The sequence below is a fragment of the Liolophura sinensis genome, chromosome 7, assembly GCF_032854445.1.
Source record: "Liolophura sinensis isolate JHLJ2023 chromosome 7, CUHK_Ljap_v2, whole genome shotgun sequence".
Taxonomy (NCBI): Eukaryota; Metazoa; Mollusca; class Polyplacophora; order Chitonida; family Chitonidae; genus Liolophura; species Liolophura sinensis.
The window spans coordinates 55,743,372-55,760,779 of NC_088301.1; the positions used below are offsets into that span (position 1 = coordinate 55,743,372).

General features: G+C 37.6%; 1 protein-coding gene across 1 annotated transcript; it reads left to right on the top strand.

The window, feature by feature from the left end:
- The first annotated feature begins 3,088 nt into the window (after positions 1-3,088).
- LOC135471624 (solute carrier family 23 member 2-like) lies at positions 3,089-15,512 on the top strand. The gene is made up of 12 exons (XM_064750920.1): positions 3,089-3,219; positions 6,958-7,145; positions 7,748-7,899; positions 8,270-8,370; positions 9,589-9,662; positions 10,300-10,481; positions 11,254-11,374; positions 11,682-11,838; positions 12,310-12,563; positions 12,809-13,094; positions 13,420-13,515; positions 14,534-15,512. The coding sequence occupies exons 1-12, from the start codon at positions 3,129-3,131 to the stop codon at positions 14,725-14,727; spliced, it is 1,896 nt and encodes a 631-aa protein (XP_064606990.1). The 5' UTR covers positions 3,089-3,128; the 3' UTR covers positions 14,728-15,512.
- Positions 15,513-17,408: the final 1,896 nt, after the last annotated feature.

The following is a 17,408-nucleotide window of genomic DNA, read 5'->3' on the forward strand; positions in this document are numbered from 1 at the left end:
AGAAGTTCATATTTAATGTATGGTTTTCCATAGTATTCTATAACACCTGTATTAATTTGTTGTTCAAAGTCATAATAATCCCGTATTTCACAGTGGATGCTTAAGAAACCCCAGTGGATACACTGCCTATCTGCTTGTGGATCAACACACAGAGACGCAGAGAGAATGGGTATTTCCATGGATCGTTTGTTGAAGGTGGTTGGAATGATATATCCATGGTACACACCCTTGAGACCAGTATCAGCCTGTTTACACAGTGGCACACTTTGGAGAATAATTTGAAATAAGTTTTGTCTTACGAACTATACTGTGAACATATGACAGCGTCTTTTATACTAGTATATATCTATTACGAGGCTAAACTGACAAACAGGTGCCCCCCTTTCTCAATGTAATTGTAGGATACTCTGTCAGTAAATAGCCCTGAGTTTGTAAAAAAAAAGATTTTTTGGGTGGTTCATATTAACCTCCGCCCCTCCCCCTCCCCCCATTACCTTACATACTCCTTACCTAGACACCAAATATGTGGAAATTATTCTGATTCAAGTAAGCATATTTATATTGCAAACGGAATTCCCACTGGAAAAAGCTTTAAAGCAGTAAAATCTGCTTTTGATCCTACTTTGCCTTTGATAATACAAAAGGTATAACTTACATCATTCCATTTTTTCACACACATGTTCTTCAGTAACTGTACTTCATATTCAAGTAAGGATTACTTGTTTTTCTGCATGAAAAATAAATTACACCTCGCTGCTGCACTGAAGTGGGACGACTTGCTATCTAGTTGCAAGGGGTCATTTACAAGGACCACCTTATTTCTAGCCGCCTTGTACATGCGGGTAATAAGCCCTTCCCTTTGTCTTTATCCGATTCGGGCCTGACAAACTTGATTTTCAGATGTGTCAGCGTTTTAATGCGCTTAGAATATGAGATCAGTCTACAAGCATTAAGGTCCACAAATTGTACTCCAAGAATTTCAGCAGATTTGTGACTTTTCTCTCTTTAAGAATTTGGAAGAATATGTTTTGAAAGCTCCTCCCAAATTCTCCCTGCAATTTGTTATCGGGTTGAGCATATGTGTGACAACATAAAAGTTACTTACTGTCGAGGGAACTGTCAGTGGGTAAGCCTAATGATGTCTACACACAGAAATTGAATTTAAAGTGCTACTGTAGTCTTAAGAGAAGGTACGCGAAATATTAAAATGATATGACGGATACCCTAGGGAAGAGAGCCAAACACCAGGGTTCAAAAAGATTTACGACGAATAACAATTTTTAACTCGTATAGGTGAAGAGTCCTCAAAAACAAAATCTTCGACACTTTCCGTAAAATTTTCCTGATGTGACGTGATAAACGATCCCTCATGTGACGATGAGTCAAGCAGATGTATCCCCTTATGTATGAAAGACAGATAATAGGCATGTCCATGTTTCAGGTCAAATGGTAGTATCTTTTTTCTCTTTAGTCATTGTTACACTAGTTACACTGGCGTTGAGGACCTGACGCAACAGTTGGTTACCATGTTGACGTTTGGCTTCAGCGATGTTATAGTTGGAAGTGTTCCCACTATGAGCTTAAAGGACGTTCAGTTTGAGCCACGTGGTAGCTGCGGTAATGTTAGATACATCTTGGTATACCGCTCCATTAAGTTTAATTAACTTTTCTATGTTTGTTCTGTAATTCTTCTCTTAACAGTCGTCGTAGATTTTTTCCATTGGATGAATTTAGATGTTAAGTTGTGAACGATATGAACTTTGTCTGAAAGGCGAGGTTGGGTACAGTATTTCACAGTTCTTAGCTTCAGTGAATTTCTGAATTTGATTATTCTCCATAATGGGCTAGTCTCAGTGATGCGCAGCGCTCAGCGTTTATTGTGACTCCCACGGCACAGTTTGGCGTTCAGTAAACAAATGTCACAACTATGAGAAATTAGGTGCATTTTCAGTTCTATATTTCGGTTTCTTCGGCATTGAAGATGCAATATGATACACTGGGATATAGAAAGGGTCTAAAAGGGTTAACCGGCTAGACGTCGTACATAATTACACATTTAAACAGTTTTGAAAAACCTTAAGATAAGCAGTATTTGATATGATATGAATACGCATATGCATGAAACGATAACAAGTGGCAGTTCTTTACAGACTTTTAATCCTTTGTTTTGTATGTGGGCTATGTATCCGTCTTGCTGGGGATTCATCAGTTCTGACAGTGGTGGGATTTGTTGATGATTTTAATATTCTTCAGGACAATGCTTTCTAACTTGGTGTGAAAGGTTTAGAATTGTGTTGAAAGAGTTCGGAACACATTCCATATAAATAAGCTTATTTATTGGACAGGAATATAAAAAATAGAGCTAATATTTAACCCACATTTAATCTGGAAATGCTAATAATTAAATCATTATAAGATAACGGTATTTCGTACAAAATTCCTGGTGTCACACCTGGCAAGTCACGCCCGGAAATGAAACTGATAAATAAGTTATCCGAATTATACATCGTTTCTCATTCTTTATGTTAACAACGTCTGAGTGGCCTTCCGGGCCACGCGACGCCGGCAGGTGATGCATAGATCCCTGGGATCGGTATTGACCTCATCGCTGTGCTGTTTTCAACTGGTCATGACATAAGCATAAATCAGGATAAGCTTCACAATAGGTGCACCTCTTATAACCCCATGCCTGTGTCAGCTGCACCATCGATCACACTGCTGAACTACCGTAACGGTCTGTACACCCTGGAATCTTCTCAGAAAGTATAAGCACATCTCCGAACACAACACAGGTAAATGAAGTCACTGCTACAGTGCAGGCCTTGTAACAGTTAAAACAGTTGCATAATAAACATCATCTCACTTGCAAGGGGATCGCATTTCTTTTGGTTTGTTCATTGCATATAAGGCTGAATTTTGTTTTTATCATGACGGCTGAAATCTTCCCTCAACACACATATTCGGTTTCATGTGTAGTCTAAATATATATTTACCTTCTACTACTCGTCCTGCCACAACCTGAAAGTTTATAAAACGTGAATAGATCATACTGTGTGGTATTCTGAATACCTTTCCATTCACGCGGGGAAGCCACGGCTCGGTGACTGAAGGACAGCGTGTCTCACTTGATGAACGGTTTGTTGCCGTGCGGCAGTTCGACACACGACGCTCCCTCTCACCTGAGTATCACAATGAAAGGAGTCTACACTGTTAGCACAGGTATGTAAAAAACGGTTTATTGCCACACAAGTTAAACCTCTTAAAACTATGCTGTCTTTCGCGACGAATTAGACTCGGACAAGATGACAGTCTCGTCGAAGGTTCATGACTCGTACTGCTTTATATGATTCTAGACATTTTATACAGATGGTTATATTTTATTTATATAGGACGTCTTTGGCATATAGACATTCGGTACCTTGTCCCTGAATATTTTTTCACTTATTATTATTCGCAGCTCGTTATTAAAATATCCTTTTCATATAGATTTAAATGGAATTATATCAAGCCGGTCTTGCCGCCCGTACGTATTCACACACCTTGTATCGCATGTTTTAATACACCCTACTACACGTGCGCTTTTATCTCGGTGCGTGTAATACACACCTGTAAATCGCGGATGTCTGTTTTGTAGTTTTCTTCAGCAAATAGCCCAACTATAAACACGGGCTGAGTTACACCTTTCAGTTGCGTTGCTGAGAAAAAACACTTCTAGAGTTCATCAAGAGAGGATTACATGCATGCATGACTATCATGAGCCCTTGAAAATTTCTGAAAACTGTTGCCATGATTGACTAGAATAGTTCTTTTTCCTTAATTTTCTGGGTAATGTATGTAGATGAGTGTACATTGTGCATAGGCTAATGTGATGGATGTAAAAGAATAAGGGTATTTCTTTGACCTTCACCTGGAGCTTTACAACACCGAAATACCACTATTTACGCAATGCGCAAAAACATTACCAACTACTCAGACAACGGGATTGTCAGCCTAAATGGAGGAAATTCGATATAAGAAAATGCGACATCCAACATTGTCATTTTAACTTTAGTATAAGACTGAAAACACAGTCTTCTCAAGAAAAGCATTTGATAATTTTATCGTTTAAAGACTTATTTGTCCACTTCAACTAAGTATTAAATGTTTGGGCTCTATGACAAAAAAGTTGAACATAACCGACAGTGAATCCCAACAAATAGGCCTTTTTATACAAATTGGGGAATCTGGCATAAGAATGTCGATAATAGAACTTACTTGCCTTTTGCTTCATTTATGAGTGTATGATCCTCCTTACATGCACACTTTGAGAACTAGGTAGGCCTACTTATCAACATACATTTCAATCAGGTGCGTGTACATATAGTCTATATCGGCTGCTCTACAGGTAGCGGTTAAGGTCTCATAGTGGAGTGTGGCCTATAAAACTTTCATAGAAAAATAAAAAAAATTTAAAGTATCTTTTCATGTTTGATTTCTTTGTTGTTGAGGACAATTTTAACAGTATTTATAGGAGGTGGGGTCTCTTTAAAATTAACCAATTATTTTTTTCTTGAGAAGGGATGTCAGAAATTGTCAGTGTTTCCTTAGCTGAATAATATGGCAAAGTTCCTGGTAAAGAGACTGAAGTTCATTAAAACGAAACCTATTTAAAACATGCAGTAGTTTGGAAGTGAATATACAGATATAATTAAAAACATTAAGTTCAAAATGCATCTGTTGAATTTCTCTTACATCGCTCTTAGTCTTCAGATGGACGAGATAAGACAGGTATAATGTGAGAAAAAATGTTGTCTGGTTTCGCGTCCTATGTCTTAACATCCAAGGCTCATTTCGTCTGCCGTAAATTTCGCTAAAAGTATATATTTCAGATGTAATAAGACTTCAGCATCAGCATAAATCCAAGGGTACGTGGTGTATTAGACAGGATTTGTGCACTTTTCCGGTGCAGTTATTGAATTTATATAAAGATCTGTATATCGGCATTAGTATATATCATCTCACGCATTCCAATGTATTTCAGAGGCTTGTGCACGCTAACAGGCCTGGAATTTCAGGCGCATGTGTACTGGCCTTACTGACAAGTGAGAAAAAAATTAATAGAATTTAATACTGATAAACACGCCTTATCCGAAATGTTGCTTCTTAGCAGGCACAAAACGGCGATGGCGCTTTCCATTAGCTGATACATTCATTGTGCCTTAACACCATGGTTGATTATTCTTTGCATTTCTTACGGAATTCAAATCTTTTATATCTTCAGAAATTCAGGAATACAGGAAGTGATGTGGAAGAAATTGGATTAATTCTATTTTCAATGGAGTATCTAACATAGGCTTATAGGTGCATGACTTGATTGGCTGAAGGCGTTTTCTCCACCCAAGTCACGTGGTGATTATTCTGTACATTCAAGCATCACAAACAGAACGATGAAAGTGCTTTAATTTCTAAAAGCATGTCTGAACAAATAGTTTTCATAATAGATTCCATGCGTGGGAGATGAAACATTAAGAACCACAGATCAAAGACTGTCAAATGTCCTGAAATTAAAAAGTTATGCACTGCGATAGAGAGGTTTACTGCCCGTGTCATTTCGCGCGGATGAGAGCTTCAGAATAGAGTAATTGTATAGTCGGTCTCTTAAGCACTCCCGTCAAAGCAAAGCTTACATTCGCGAAATCTTGATTTCTGTTCTGTTGACACTTGGTTTCTGCATTCTGCATTCTGTTGGTGACTGGTCCTTGCAACGACCTAGCTCCCATTACGGCAAGCACGGAATTTTGCGCAGTAACCCGTTATTTTGCGAGCACAGTCTTGTATCGAGCCGTATAGAGAAGTAAATAGCCAGATGCACATCGTGCGTCATACCGAATTTCTATGAAGTTTGTTTACTTTGTAAAATAAGCATTTCGCTTCTGCCACTCTGTAAACGACACACGTTTTAGTGCACGCAAGAGTTGAAAGAGATTCTTTGTACTTAATAAGTGCTCATGGATGGATGTTTTATGTCATTGTAATTACCCTAAGAATTCCTGCTGCAAAGACCGACACATGCACAGCATGCATTGTTAGCTATAAACACATTGGCCTACAACCCTCTTGCAGACTAAACGCTAGATAAATCGTTGCCAGTACATTAGCACTGGTGCATTCTTTTTCTAACTTGTACAGTTATACTACGATCCTGTATACAAAAACGGAATGTCAGCAATCAAATATATGTAGATCCGTATGCACTTTGGCGTTTAAGAGACGTTTAAACGTGCATCTCCACGTTCCTTTGTCTGGAGAGTTGGTTCCACAAGCTTATAACATATTAAATGGTAGCCTCTTGGCCAAGAGGAAACCTCACATGTAGTCCGCCAATAGCATAACACTTAGCGAACATCTTCGGGCTACCATATTTTTATAGGCAAAGAAACACTTACACGAAATAAATGCCAGATTAAAAACACAAAAATCCAAACATTTTCCTATCCACAAAGGTAGTTGGATTTATTTTTAAAAGTAAAATGCATTTAAAATTTCTACTGTGACCCTTGCCAACCATATTAGGACCAGTGATGTCACATCAGACTTTTGTCACTCACCACTAGAACGTCATCATTCTAAACGCATATATTCATATAGATATATGACTGCATTCGCCGAATGAACCTTACAACGAACTGTTTCAAGCAAAAGTATGGGTGTGACGTCACTGATACCTTGTGGGTTATTATTTTGAACACCGTAGAATCTGATGTTTTAAAAGCAGTCTGCTCGGTTGGAACAATTCCACAAAAATAAAGCAAACTGCTTTCATGGGCAATGTTTGGAGGTCTTTCATATGATATATGAAATGTATGCACATGCTTAAGGAACTATAGCTGTGGAACGTTGTCCGATTTCATCATTCCACTGGTTTAACTGTAAACATCTACATGTATATTAATGACTATATACATGAATGTATTTCAGGACATTATGATAATCCTGCCTTCACGGATGAAAATGGAGTTCGGAAGAGGCAGATTAATGGCGATGTCGTCGAGGTAGAAGTAAATGACACTCCTCCAAGCCTAGCTGAAGGACGAGAGGAAGTCGATTTGTTGTACGAAGTCCAAGATTATCCACCCATTCATATTACACTCATATATGGATTACAGGTCTGTAAAAACGTAAAAATCGGTAAAAATCCTTTTCTTGTCCGTCTGTAATGACGTCTAACATAGCCTCATTCGGATACTCTATTTTGTTTTCATATTTCTAAGAATGTTTTATTCACGGTCATGCAGACTGTCGGATATGTTTTGTCGATTAATTAAGAAGACGGAGCTTTTGTCCGCCGGGGTTTTTGTCCTCGGGGCTTCTGTCCACGGGACTTTTGACTGACGGGGCTTTTGTCCTGGATTCCTAAAGAGATGTATTCCTGTTATTATTTAACATTAGTTAAAACCTGATTGACTGCGCTGAGAACGGCTTCTTCTAGTGCTGAGCCCGCTAGGAACCTTCATCAATATTAATGAATGCATTCAAGGAAATATATCAATATGTTAACACATATATTTCTACCTCTAAGAGGGCAGATCATTTAACCTAAACTTCGATATTTGTGAATAAACAAATTTTCTTATTTAACATACTTTTTGTAATCCAAGCTTGAGACATTTTGGTTTTCACGTAACATGTGGACATCATGCGCTAGTAGTAGAACTCAGTGCAAGTGTATGTATTATGTTTATATATACACACAACGCATGGGTTACAGCTGGCCCTGATCAATGTGAGTTTTTCTGTGACCATGGCTATCCTTGTGGCCAATGCGTTCTGCGCCGACCCGGAAACCACCGCCAAGTTGACCAGCACGACTCTGTTTATGGCCGGACTGAGCACAATGATTCAAACGGCTCTTGGTATCAGGTCAGTTTATCTTCATCGTTTTACCTGGAATACGTGTATAAAACGATATTCGCCAAAATTTGCGAAAAACCTGTTAGTTTTATATTATTTAACTTCAGACAAGAGATGAATGGAAATAAACGACTCTAAAGTTAACTTCCCAACGAGTTTCATTACAATCTGATAAGGATATACACTGAACAAAACTCAGTAACCAAAAGGAAAAGCGCTATGAGGTTCATAAAGATCGCGAAAATTTCACAATGATCTCTAAAAATAGGTTTAATGTTAAGAAGAATTCGTGCAATTTAAAGTCACAACTTTCTGGTTAATGTTTAGCACAATAGTACTTCAAAAGTCATGTGCGGTGTTTTTTTCACTCCTTTTTCAGATTACCAATTTTTCAAGGTCCAAATCCTACCTTCCTAGTGCCTTTATTGAATATGAAAACATTACCTGAATGGCAATGCCCGAACATCAATGGAACTTCAGGTGAGGCAAATTTCATAAAGGTGAGAAGGCGTCGAGTGTTTACATGATTACATGATATATATGATATATCTATATTCGAAATGGATGAAATCGTATTTTCCTGTTCAGCTTCTCTTTTTCATGGGCTTCAGTAATCCGGAAAAAAAAAACAAATTTCACATCCAGGTATATGCGTCATTTACTTTTTACCAAGTGCGAGTTATTAAGCCGATCCTTTGCATAAAACCCATCCCCTTTTTGAAGAAAATATCTATTTAAAAGTTACATGGTTCATTACCAGTGTAACTGAGATGGATAACTAAACACACAAGCCCAGACATTCGCATTTGTATTTTGCCCAACAGACCAGATAAACACCTCAACCCGATACTGAACGAATTTCACTTGTCGGGTTTAAATGTGTTTGAAGGTCCCTTTATACAGACTTTCTTCAAAGGAATGTCTTATTACTGGCACCAAAAGATCAAGGTGGGAAATCAACAATATATGTACCAAAAGCAAAATCTTTCATGGCTGTCACAGGACAAAAAATTATCTTACTTGAGAATATAGAAACCTTTCTCATTCAGTTTTGAATCTGAGGGGCGGTTTTCAACAACTGAAGTTAACCAGCTCTTTGATATTTATATACAACATCAAATCACAGGTATAGACGAGCTAAAATGTCGGGATTTAAGCTCCATGGTATAAGTATAACTAAATATACACCAACAGAAAATATTGAATCCTTTTCGGTGTAGACAGAGATGTTAAATTTGAAAGAAAAGACGCACCTTTGATTATTCAGTATTATTTCCCTTTTGTCTTCGCTGACAGAAAATGCGGACTATGACATTTGTCAAGGTTTGGTGTGTTATTTGTTACCTATAACACAATTCAATGATGTAGCTACTGAAGCCTTCTTCATATCATGTATCCATATCTCATATTATTATATCTTATATGTAGATATATCTTACTCAGTAAGTTACTTCGGGAAAATCCGAGTCAGTCCCCATATTCTTGTTTGTGATATTTCTGATTAAAATATATATTTCCTGTTATATATATATATATATATATATATATATATATATTTTTTTTTTTTAACTATTCAGTTCGAAAGACTACACAGATGATCCATCGTCCAAATAGGACATACAGATTAAGCGAGATGTATAAAACTACTTTTGTATTTTATTTAAGCAAGGTTAAAGAATTTTTCTTTATACGCTTTAGAAATTACAAGTGTGGAGAACAGGACAGATGTGAATGCAGTGGAATTATTGTCCAGTGGTAGTAGAATGGAGTTGGTAAGAGCAGCTGTATTATTGACGAGTTTTTTTTAATTTGAAAAAGATGTAAATCTTACTCTGTAATTATGGTGAAAAGATATTGTTCATATTTTTGTTGATGATAATTAACCTTTATAAAAACCCATAAAAATGTGTGCGTTTTGAACTTGTCACTCTTATATTTCTTATGTATCTGTTTGTAAAGTAAAACCTTTATAACAACAAGTTCTACTCACTATACATATATATACATGCATGTATATGCGGCCCGCCTGTTCCTGAGAGAGAAAGTCCTGTCTAAAACTCACAGGCTTCACAGCTGCAGTGGATCGATTCATCCAGGCATTCATCCAGGCAAACAAGTTTTGAAGGTTGACATCACATTTGACCATCGGTTCGGTTCATTTCTATGACACAGATTTCGGAAATTATTTTTTAATTCGTTTCTCACCCGAATTGACCAAAATCTTCTTGGTTTGTAAAATTTGTAATGGACCAAGAACATCTAGTTTTGTTTGCTATATATATATATATATATATATATATATATATATATATATATATATATATATATATATATAAATCGTTAATTAAAGTGTGTCTCAATATTTCAGTGCTACCATGGTTTTGTTACATGTATGCATCTGACTTGCAGGTGTCTGGGAGTCTGCTGGCGGCTTCCGCGGTTCATATGTTCCTGGGAGGCAGTGGGTTGATGGGCCTGCTGATGCGATTCATTGGACCGCTGACCATCTCGCCAGTGCTAATTCTCATCGCTGTCTCGCTTGTACCGCCCACAGCGGAGCTCATGGAGGCACACTGGGGAGTCGCAGCATTGTGAGCTTTACTAATATTATATATTCATCAGACTGGTGCATGTCATGTAGAAAGTGGTTGGAGAAATAGTATTATCGTTAATTTGATTGTGCATTTTTTGGGTATACGCAGTTTGTAGTACTGAAAACTGGCGGAGATCACTCCCCTGTTACGAGCCAACGGTCTCAAAATGAGATATTTGCTCTGCGCTATACCCAGAATGCGCCCAAATTTGTCACACAAATGTTTGCTGTTTTACTTCTTTTGTCAGTCATTGAGAATCACATTATCCATTAAGATCACATGTGTAAGCACAGAATTTATGGAAAACATGTCAGCAGAGTGGTGTGAGTTTCATATACCTTCACAGATTGACAATTTTAAATAATGAGGAAAATATGTGATCCGAAAACATTTCATTTATCCTTACGTTCTGGAGGCTAGTATATTTATCAACATTAGGTAACTTCACAATTTTGTTCAGTCTGGCAATAATTTCCGTTTTCTATGCTGCCTTTACTGGCCATATGTTGATAAATTAGAAATCACTTCCGCATTGACTGTTAGTGTCGGTAGACTTGGTGCCAGTACCCAAGCTCATCGCCAAGCCACCGATGTGTCAAGGTTACCGATTGCAGTGGCCCAAAATCTTACTGGCATTGACCTGCTAGTGGCTAAGGCCACATCTCCCACTGTATAAGACATACACTCTTCCCCTTTGACCAGGATTTCTATGAGCTTATAGAAGAGGAACAGCTTCCCAATAACTTTTTTGTCCATGCTCATCTTGCAGCACGTTTCTGCTATTCCTTATCATGACGGCTTACATGGAGTTCATCCGAGTTCCCATGCCGGCCTACAACAAGCAACAGGGCTGCCATGTATCTCCATATCCAGTCTTCCAAGTACTGGCGGTAAGCCGTTATTGTTCTCGCCAGTTCCGTTATAGGAAAAGTGCATGTTTAGTTTACTGCAACTTACGAAAATATGTCTTTAGTAAAATATACGTTTATAGTAATGCATGGTTATAAGGTGTCTTCGTGTATTCAAGCAAAACATTACAGCGTCTTGTTATAAGTAACACGGAATAAAATCACTCTCATTGGTTTGCAAGGATAGAATGTCTGGTTTAACTCATCCGCTGCCGTTAGTGTTTGACCTAAAGATAAGCGACTATGTATGGACCGTTCGCTATTTCTTCGTAAAATGCATGTTTACCAGATTCTAGTGTCCTTGGGATTGGGCTGGATACTGTCTTATATTCTTACCGCCACTGGGACGTTTACGGACGACAAAGATGACGTTGAGTACAAAGCACGGACAGACTTCAATGCTGAGGCTATTACTAAGGCCAACTGGTTTTACTTTCCATACCCAAGTAAGTTAGCATCGCCTATTTCATAACTCCCGTGCACATTGGTAAGCTAAAGATGTACTGATTTAAAATGTTATAAAAGTATAAGGATCCCCGATTGGGGAAGACACGGATGTATATCACTGAAATTTTAAACAACATAATGGCCACCTTACCATGAATAGTTCGCATTCATTTGGATAATATTTTCCGTCACGTAGTTAATCGGCGTAGACATATTTTTGATTGTCTACTTACATTTGTTTCACTGACATCACGAGTGGCTTAATTGTGTCTGGAGCTGTTATATTAATCCCAGATTGCATATTGGGTGCTAATTGTGTGATATGATACTGGCTTTCAAGATGATCTTTGTCTTGTAATTTACTCCACTTTTACAAGCTACCAATGTTTTACACAGCTTTAAACAATTTCTGTTTACACTGGTTTAGGTGAGAATTTTATTACTAACGATTGTACCTCTGCCTGTTTCAGCTCAGTTCGGGCCTCTTCGGTTTGACTTAGCCTTGTTCCTTGGAATGGTGATGTGTGTGTTCATGTCCGTCGTCGAATCTCTGGGAGACTACATTGCTGTGGGGAACGTCTGTGGAGTTCCCCGGGCGCCCTCTCATGCCTTGAACCGTGGAATTTTGGCGGAGGGAGTTGGCAGCGCGGTATCAGCAATGTTAGGTGCTGGACATGGTACAACGTCTTACAGCGAAATGATCTCAGCTATCGGTCTGACAAAGGTGCTTAAATTAACGATAAAATGAAATACACAATAAAAATGATAAAAACAAATGAAACAAATGCACTCCGGTTTCTTCCATCAATAAACCTCACCGCCATCATATACGTGAAATATTTCAAAAGTAATCCCTATATATAAGGCGTTAAACATCAGTTAAATCAAATCATATCATATCCGCCGCCTATGCAATGTGTACGTAATTTAATTACGACTGATTACGACTTGTATCTCTTACCATTTCAGGTGGGAAGTCGCTTTGTGTTCATCATTGGAGGATTCATCATGATGATACTGGGTGTCGTTGGAAAGCTTAGCGCCATCCTTATCAACATTCCGTACCCTGTCCTAGGAGGACTAGCGCTCCTTACCCTCGGTACATTACTGGGTATGGGCATAGAGGTACTTCACTCAGTGAACCTAACTAAGTCTCGTACCGTCATAAGCATTGGCCTATCCATCGTCCTAGGCATTCTCATCCCTGAGTGGGTCAGGGAGAAAACTGCGGACGGCCAGCCCCGCATCCAAACAGGTAGGTGAAGCCTATAGATAACTCACCTGTATGAATTCCTAATTTGCATTTGTACCATGAGGCACCTAATGCTCCAAAGATCACATACGGGCTCGTTTCTTCGTGACGAACAGCCCGTGTTGTATAAATTGGCCCATTTATACAAATACATAAATTACCATTTAAGATCAATGGCTGAAGCTCCAAATTAGCAAATTACAGGCCGGTTTAGAAAACATTTAAACCTCTTTGGTTCACATGAGTATTTAATCCACTCCCGTTATCGGATAAATCTTAAATGTACACATAGGCATGTCATGCGCCCAATGCCCTTTATCTCCGGCAGGAACCAGGAGTTTGGATCACGTGCTTTTGGCTTTGTTGGGAAATGAGGTCTTCGTTGGTGGATTTATTGGATTTATTCTTGATTCAACACTTCCAGGTGAGTTCTGACTGTCCCATGCCATATCCTCTCTTTGAAGAAAGCCTAGTATAAAACCTTATAATTGTGCGCTAGGTACATAGTGAAAAATAACTTGTTGGCGATTATTTTAAATATTTATTTAAAAAATCATAATTCAAAATTGATTATCTATAACATTAACTTACAGTAACTAACCTGCATGTAAGTATTTTAGCATCAGGGCTATGTTATATGACAAACTTCCTATATATGCGGTGTCCCTTATAGAACCTTTCAAAATTTTTAACATCTTCCATTGATTTAGAGTGATTCATACGTTTTTCTACTGAAAGCACAACATTGAGAACAAAGAATTTTAACTATGTGCGAAATAGAGATTGATACAAATTAAACAAACTTGACATATTCAGGTACAAACTTATCTGAAAAAAAGCAATGATTTTTTGATGCAGTAAACATTTCTATCGCCGAGAAAACCTTTCTATACAGTATAAGAAAAGGTTTACACCCCGGAGAAACTTTCGACCACTGAGTAAAGGTTTCAATAGCGGACAAAAGGTTTCCACAGCGGAGAAAACGTTTGCACCGTGGAGAAAGGGTTTACATCGTCGAGAAAAGGCTTAGACCGCGGGGAAAATGTGTCCAGTTCAGTTTCAGTTTATACCGATTTTCTGTATATTTTGTTTCTGTGTTTGCTCTAGTTAGTTTTGCCCATACTTTAAATTCTTTGTTTTTAAAGATAATTTTAATAACAAAGCCTGTTTGCGGTTTAAAAAGTATAAAAAAATGTTGGAAAAGAAACAAAACTTTTCACCCTTGTGCATGTAATTTTCTCCGCGGTGGAAAAGTTTTAATGCTGTGTCACAAAGTTTCATGCTTATTATACAATGAACACTACATAAATGTATTTTTGAGGAGGGCGTAAAACACCGATGAAATAAATAAAAATATAAATGTATTTTGAGCATGCATTTTACACAAACTGGTTTACATGGCATTTTACACGTGACCATTCTACAATCTGTACTCTGTATAGGTCAACGAAGCCGGTTTGACGATTTCAGCGGGAAATCCGGTGACAAAATGCTTTCCAAGGAGAAACAGAAGAAGTACGAGCGGTTGTATGAACTGCCTTTTATACCCAGCAGGGCTTTCCGCGGTAAATGGGCCAGATTCGTACCTTTTCTGCCTTACCACCCTGACGCGGAAGCAAGCGATGGTACCTCATAGTTCACACGGTATAAATACATGGCATATAGCTTTACTGGTGCCTTTCAGTTGTGAAAAAAGACCTCATCATTGAGACATGTTGATGAATAGGCCTATATGATGAATATGGGTATCTTGTCTTGATGCTATATGTATAAATTTGTATGTTTATTTTTAATGTAGTTGTAATTGTCTAGTAATTTACCAAGATAAATTCCTGAAAGAGATAAAATAATATATCTGTTTGTGATGGAAAACCCATTTCCATTCATTCTAATGCACAAACACAGTATCTTAAGTAACTGTATGCCATTACGGTATCCCTAACATGCAACATATCCGAATGTTTATGTAATGCACAAAAGTAGAACTAAATTTCCAGTACGGTAGTTTGTTTATCATTCATTTTGTGTGTAAGTAAATCAATTCAAAGAATTCTGATGTTATCAAATAATACATTAACATCGCACTCGTCATTTTTCGTGGCGTAAAAGTGCCTGACATTAAAACATGCCGCTAGTGCAGCTTAATGTATCTTTGCCATTGTAGGTGTAATTAAGATGGCCAATGTATATATCTAATTCATATGTTTCTACATGCATATATTGCACTTTGTTTACATATTATAGGTATAAAAATAATGGACATTGAAGACAGAGTATAAGATTTGTCGAAATATTCTTTGTCATTGAGTAATGCAGGAAATGAAAAGTGTGATCATTTTTTTTCAGCATTGTACATATGCATATCCTTGTATATTATATGTGACGTAAATAGTAATAACAAATATTAACACTTTACAGTTATTCGTTGTTCCGTGTCATTCCGCGCATGCCTGTATCTCCGACATGTGTTAGCCACGTGTGCCTGGATAATTGGAGTACATGTAACATATTGAGCATGCATGCTGGGCGGAGTAGCGCAAACCAAGACGGAATAGATTCCTGTGTTTTGGCAAAAAGGACAATGTGAGCTAAATGGAGAAACAACAGTCTGATAGTTATCTGATCAAGTTCATGAAGACAAGACATGCCGTAAGATGAAAACATGCGATATGATTTATTTTAATGGCAACTATTAACGAAACAGTTTCTTTGTGTAAACTATGAATTGAGATGTTCTGGTACTGAAGGAGTTCTACTGGTATTTAACTGTATAAAAAGTACGCGTTGTACATACATGAAGAAACTTTGAATCTGTCTTCAACTGGCGATTTATCCCTCATCATGCATGTCTGGGTGGTTTATTGTCGTTTAGATTAACAGTTACATTTATATCTGTCACAATGGCCGTAAATGAATGAGTGGCACTAATGTTTTCAGAATATTGGTCGGACTCGAAATTGCAAACATACATGTACCAGCACGCAATTACCTTTTTTGTGACTTTATATGGTAGGTAACCATTATCGTTAAACGCCATACACAGACCTATACCCATGACTGTTTCTATAACCAGCGAGAGAGAACTATTGTTCACTCCAGATCATCAGTGTCTTGACAACAGTAACAATAGTTTAAAAAAAATGACTCTTTGGAAAAGACTTAGAGACTTTTAAGATTTTTGTTCAATATAATATAAAGTATGTCATGTTTGAACGGATATAGCGCTTATACGTGTATCATGTGTTGCCCATGATGTACTTACAAACGTATATCTGGAACATGTACACGTTTTAACTTATCCGTTGGATATAGTTTCTTCCCAAGATGTTAAATACATATTTATTTGCCTGGAGGTACAATATACAAACAAGCAAAACCATTCCACGATCTTTATTTTGAAAATACTTGAATCTTCTGGTTGGAGCGTATAGACAAATGTAGAGATGAAAGAACTATACAGGGGACATGAGTCTATAATTCTGCCTATTAGGCGAGCCTCCTTGTGTGAGGGCTATAACTATATAGAAGGGACCCTTTCACAAAAATCCTTTCAAGCCGATGGTCATCGGTGTTTTGGTGCTGAAAAAAGCTCGGCAATGACATCCACTTGAGAACATAATGACCGACACAAGAGTAATTTTATTACATCCACCTTTCCACTTATCACTTAATTCCTGGGAATGTACACATGCCTCTGCTACATTAGCTGGTGACAAGATTCAAATAAATTGGTCAAGTTTTCATAATAGACACACTTTCTTCATTTATCTGCCGGAATCCGGGCGTGAAATTGAATACTTTGTTCCATTATACGCACTACTGAATGGATCTAGTCACATAAGTACAAATGTTTACCAAAGCTTCTACAATTCAATTAGCGATCCGTGCATGCGTCATTTAGTTGGTTAGAAGAAATCGCCATTGCACTCACAGTAAAAGTACACGAACGAGCATATACATGTGCCTTGCATGTAGGAGCCTATGCAGGACACAGTAGATCTTCATAATCCTAAATATGTCCTCACCCGTGTTTAGTTTACAGTAGACCTTACATATGTATTTATAGCCTCCTTATCCATTATGAGGTTGATCCCAAAGTATTATGTACATTTACAATAAAGCCAGCGATTTTTTCAACCATTGGCTCTTTGATGATATATAATTAAATGTGGTGTAAAGTTTCAGATTAGTTTACGGCTACGTTGATGATATATAACGTATTAATTTAGTTTAATTACCGTGATTTCAGAACGTTATAATTGTCATGCTCAAGAATGTCTCATGGACGCATGCATGACGCTGATCAGCTTATGGACA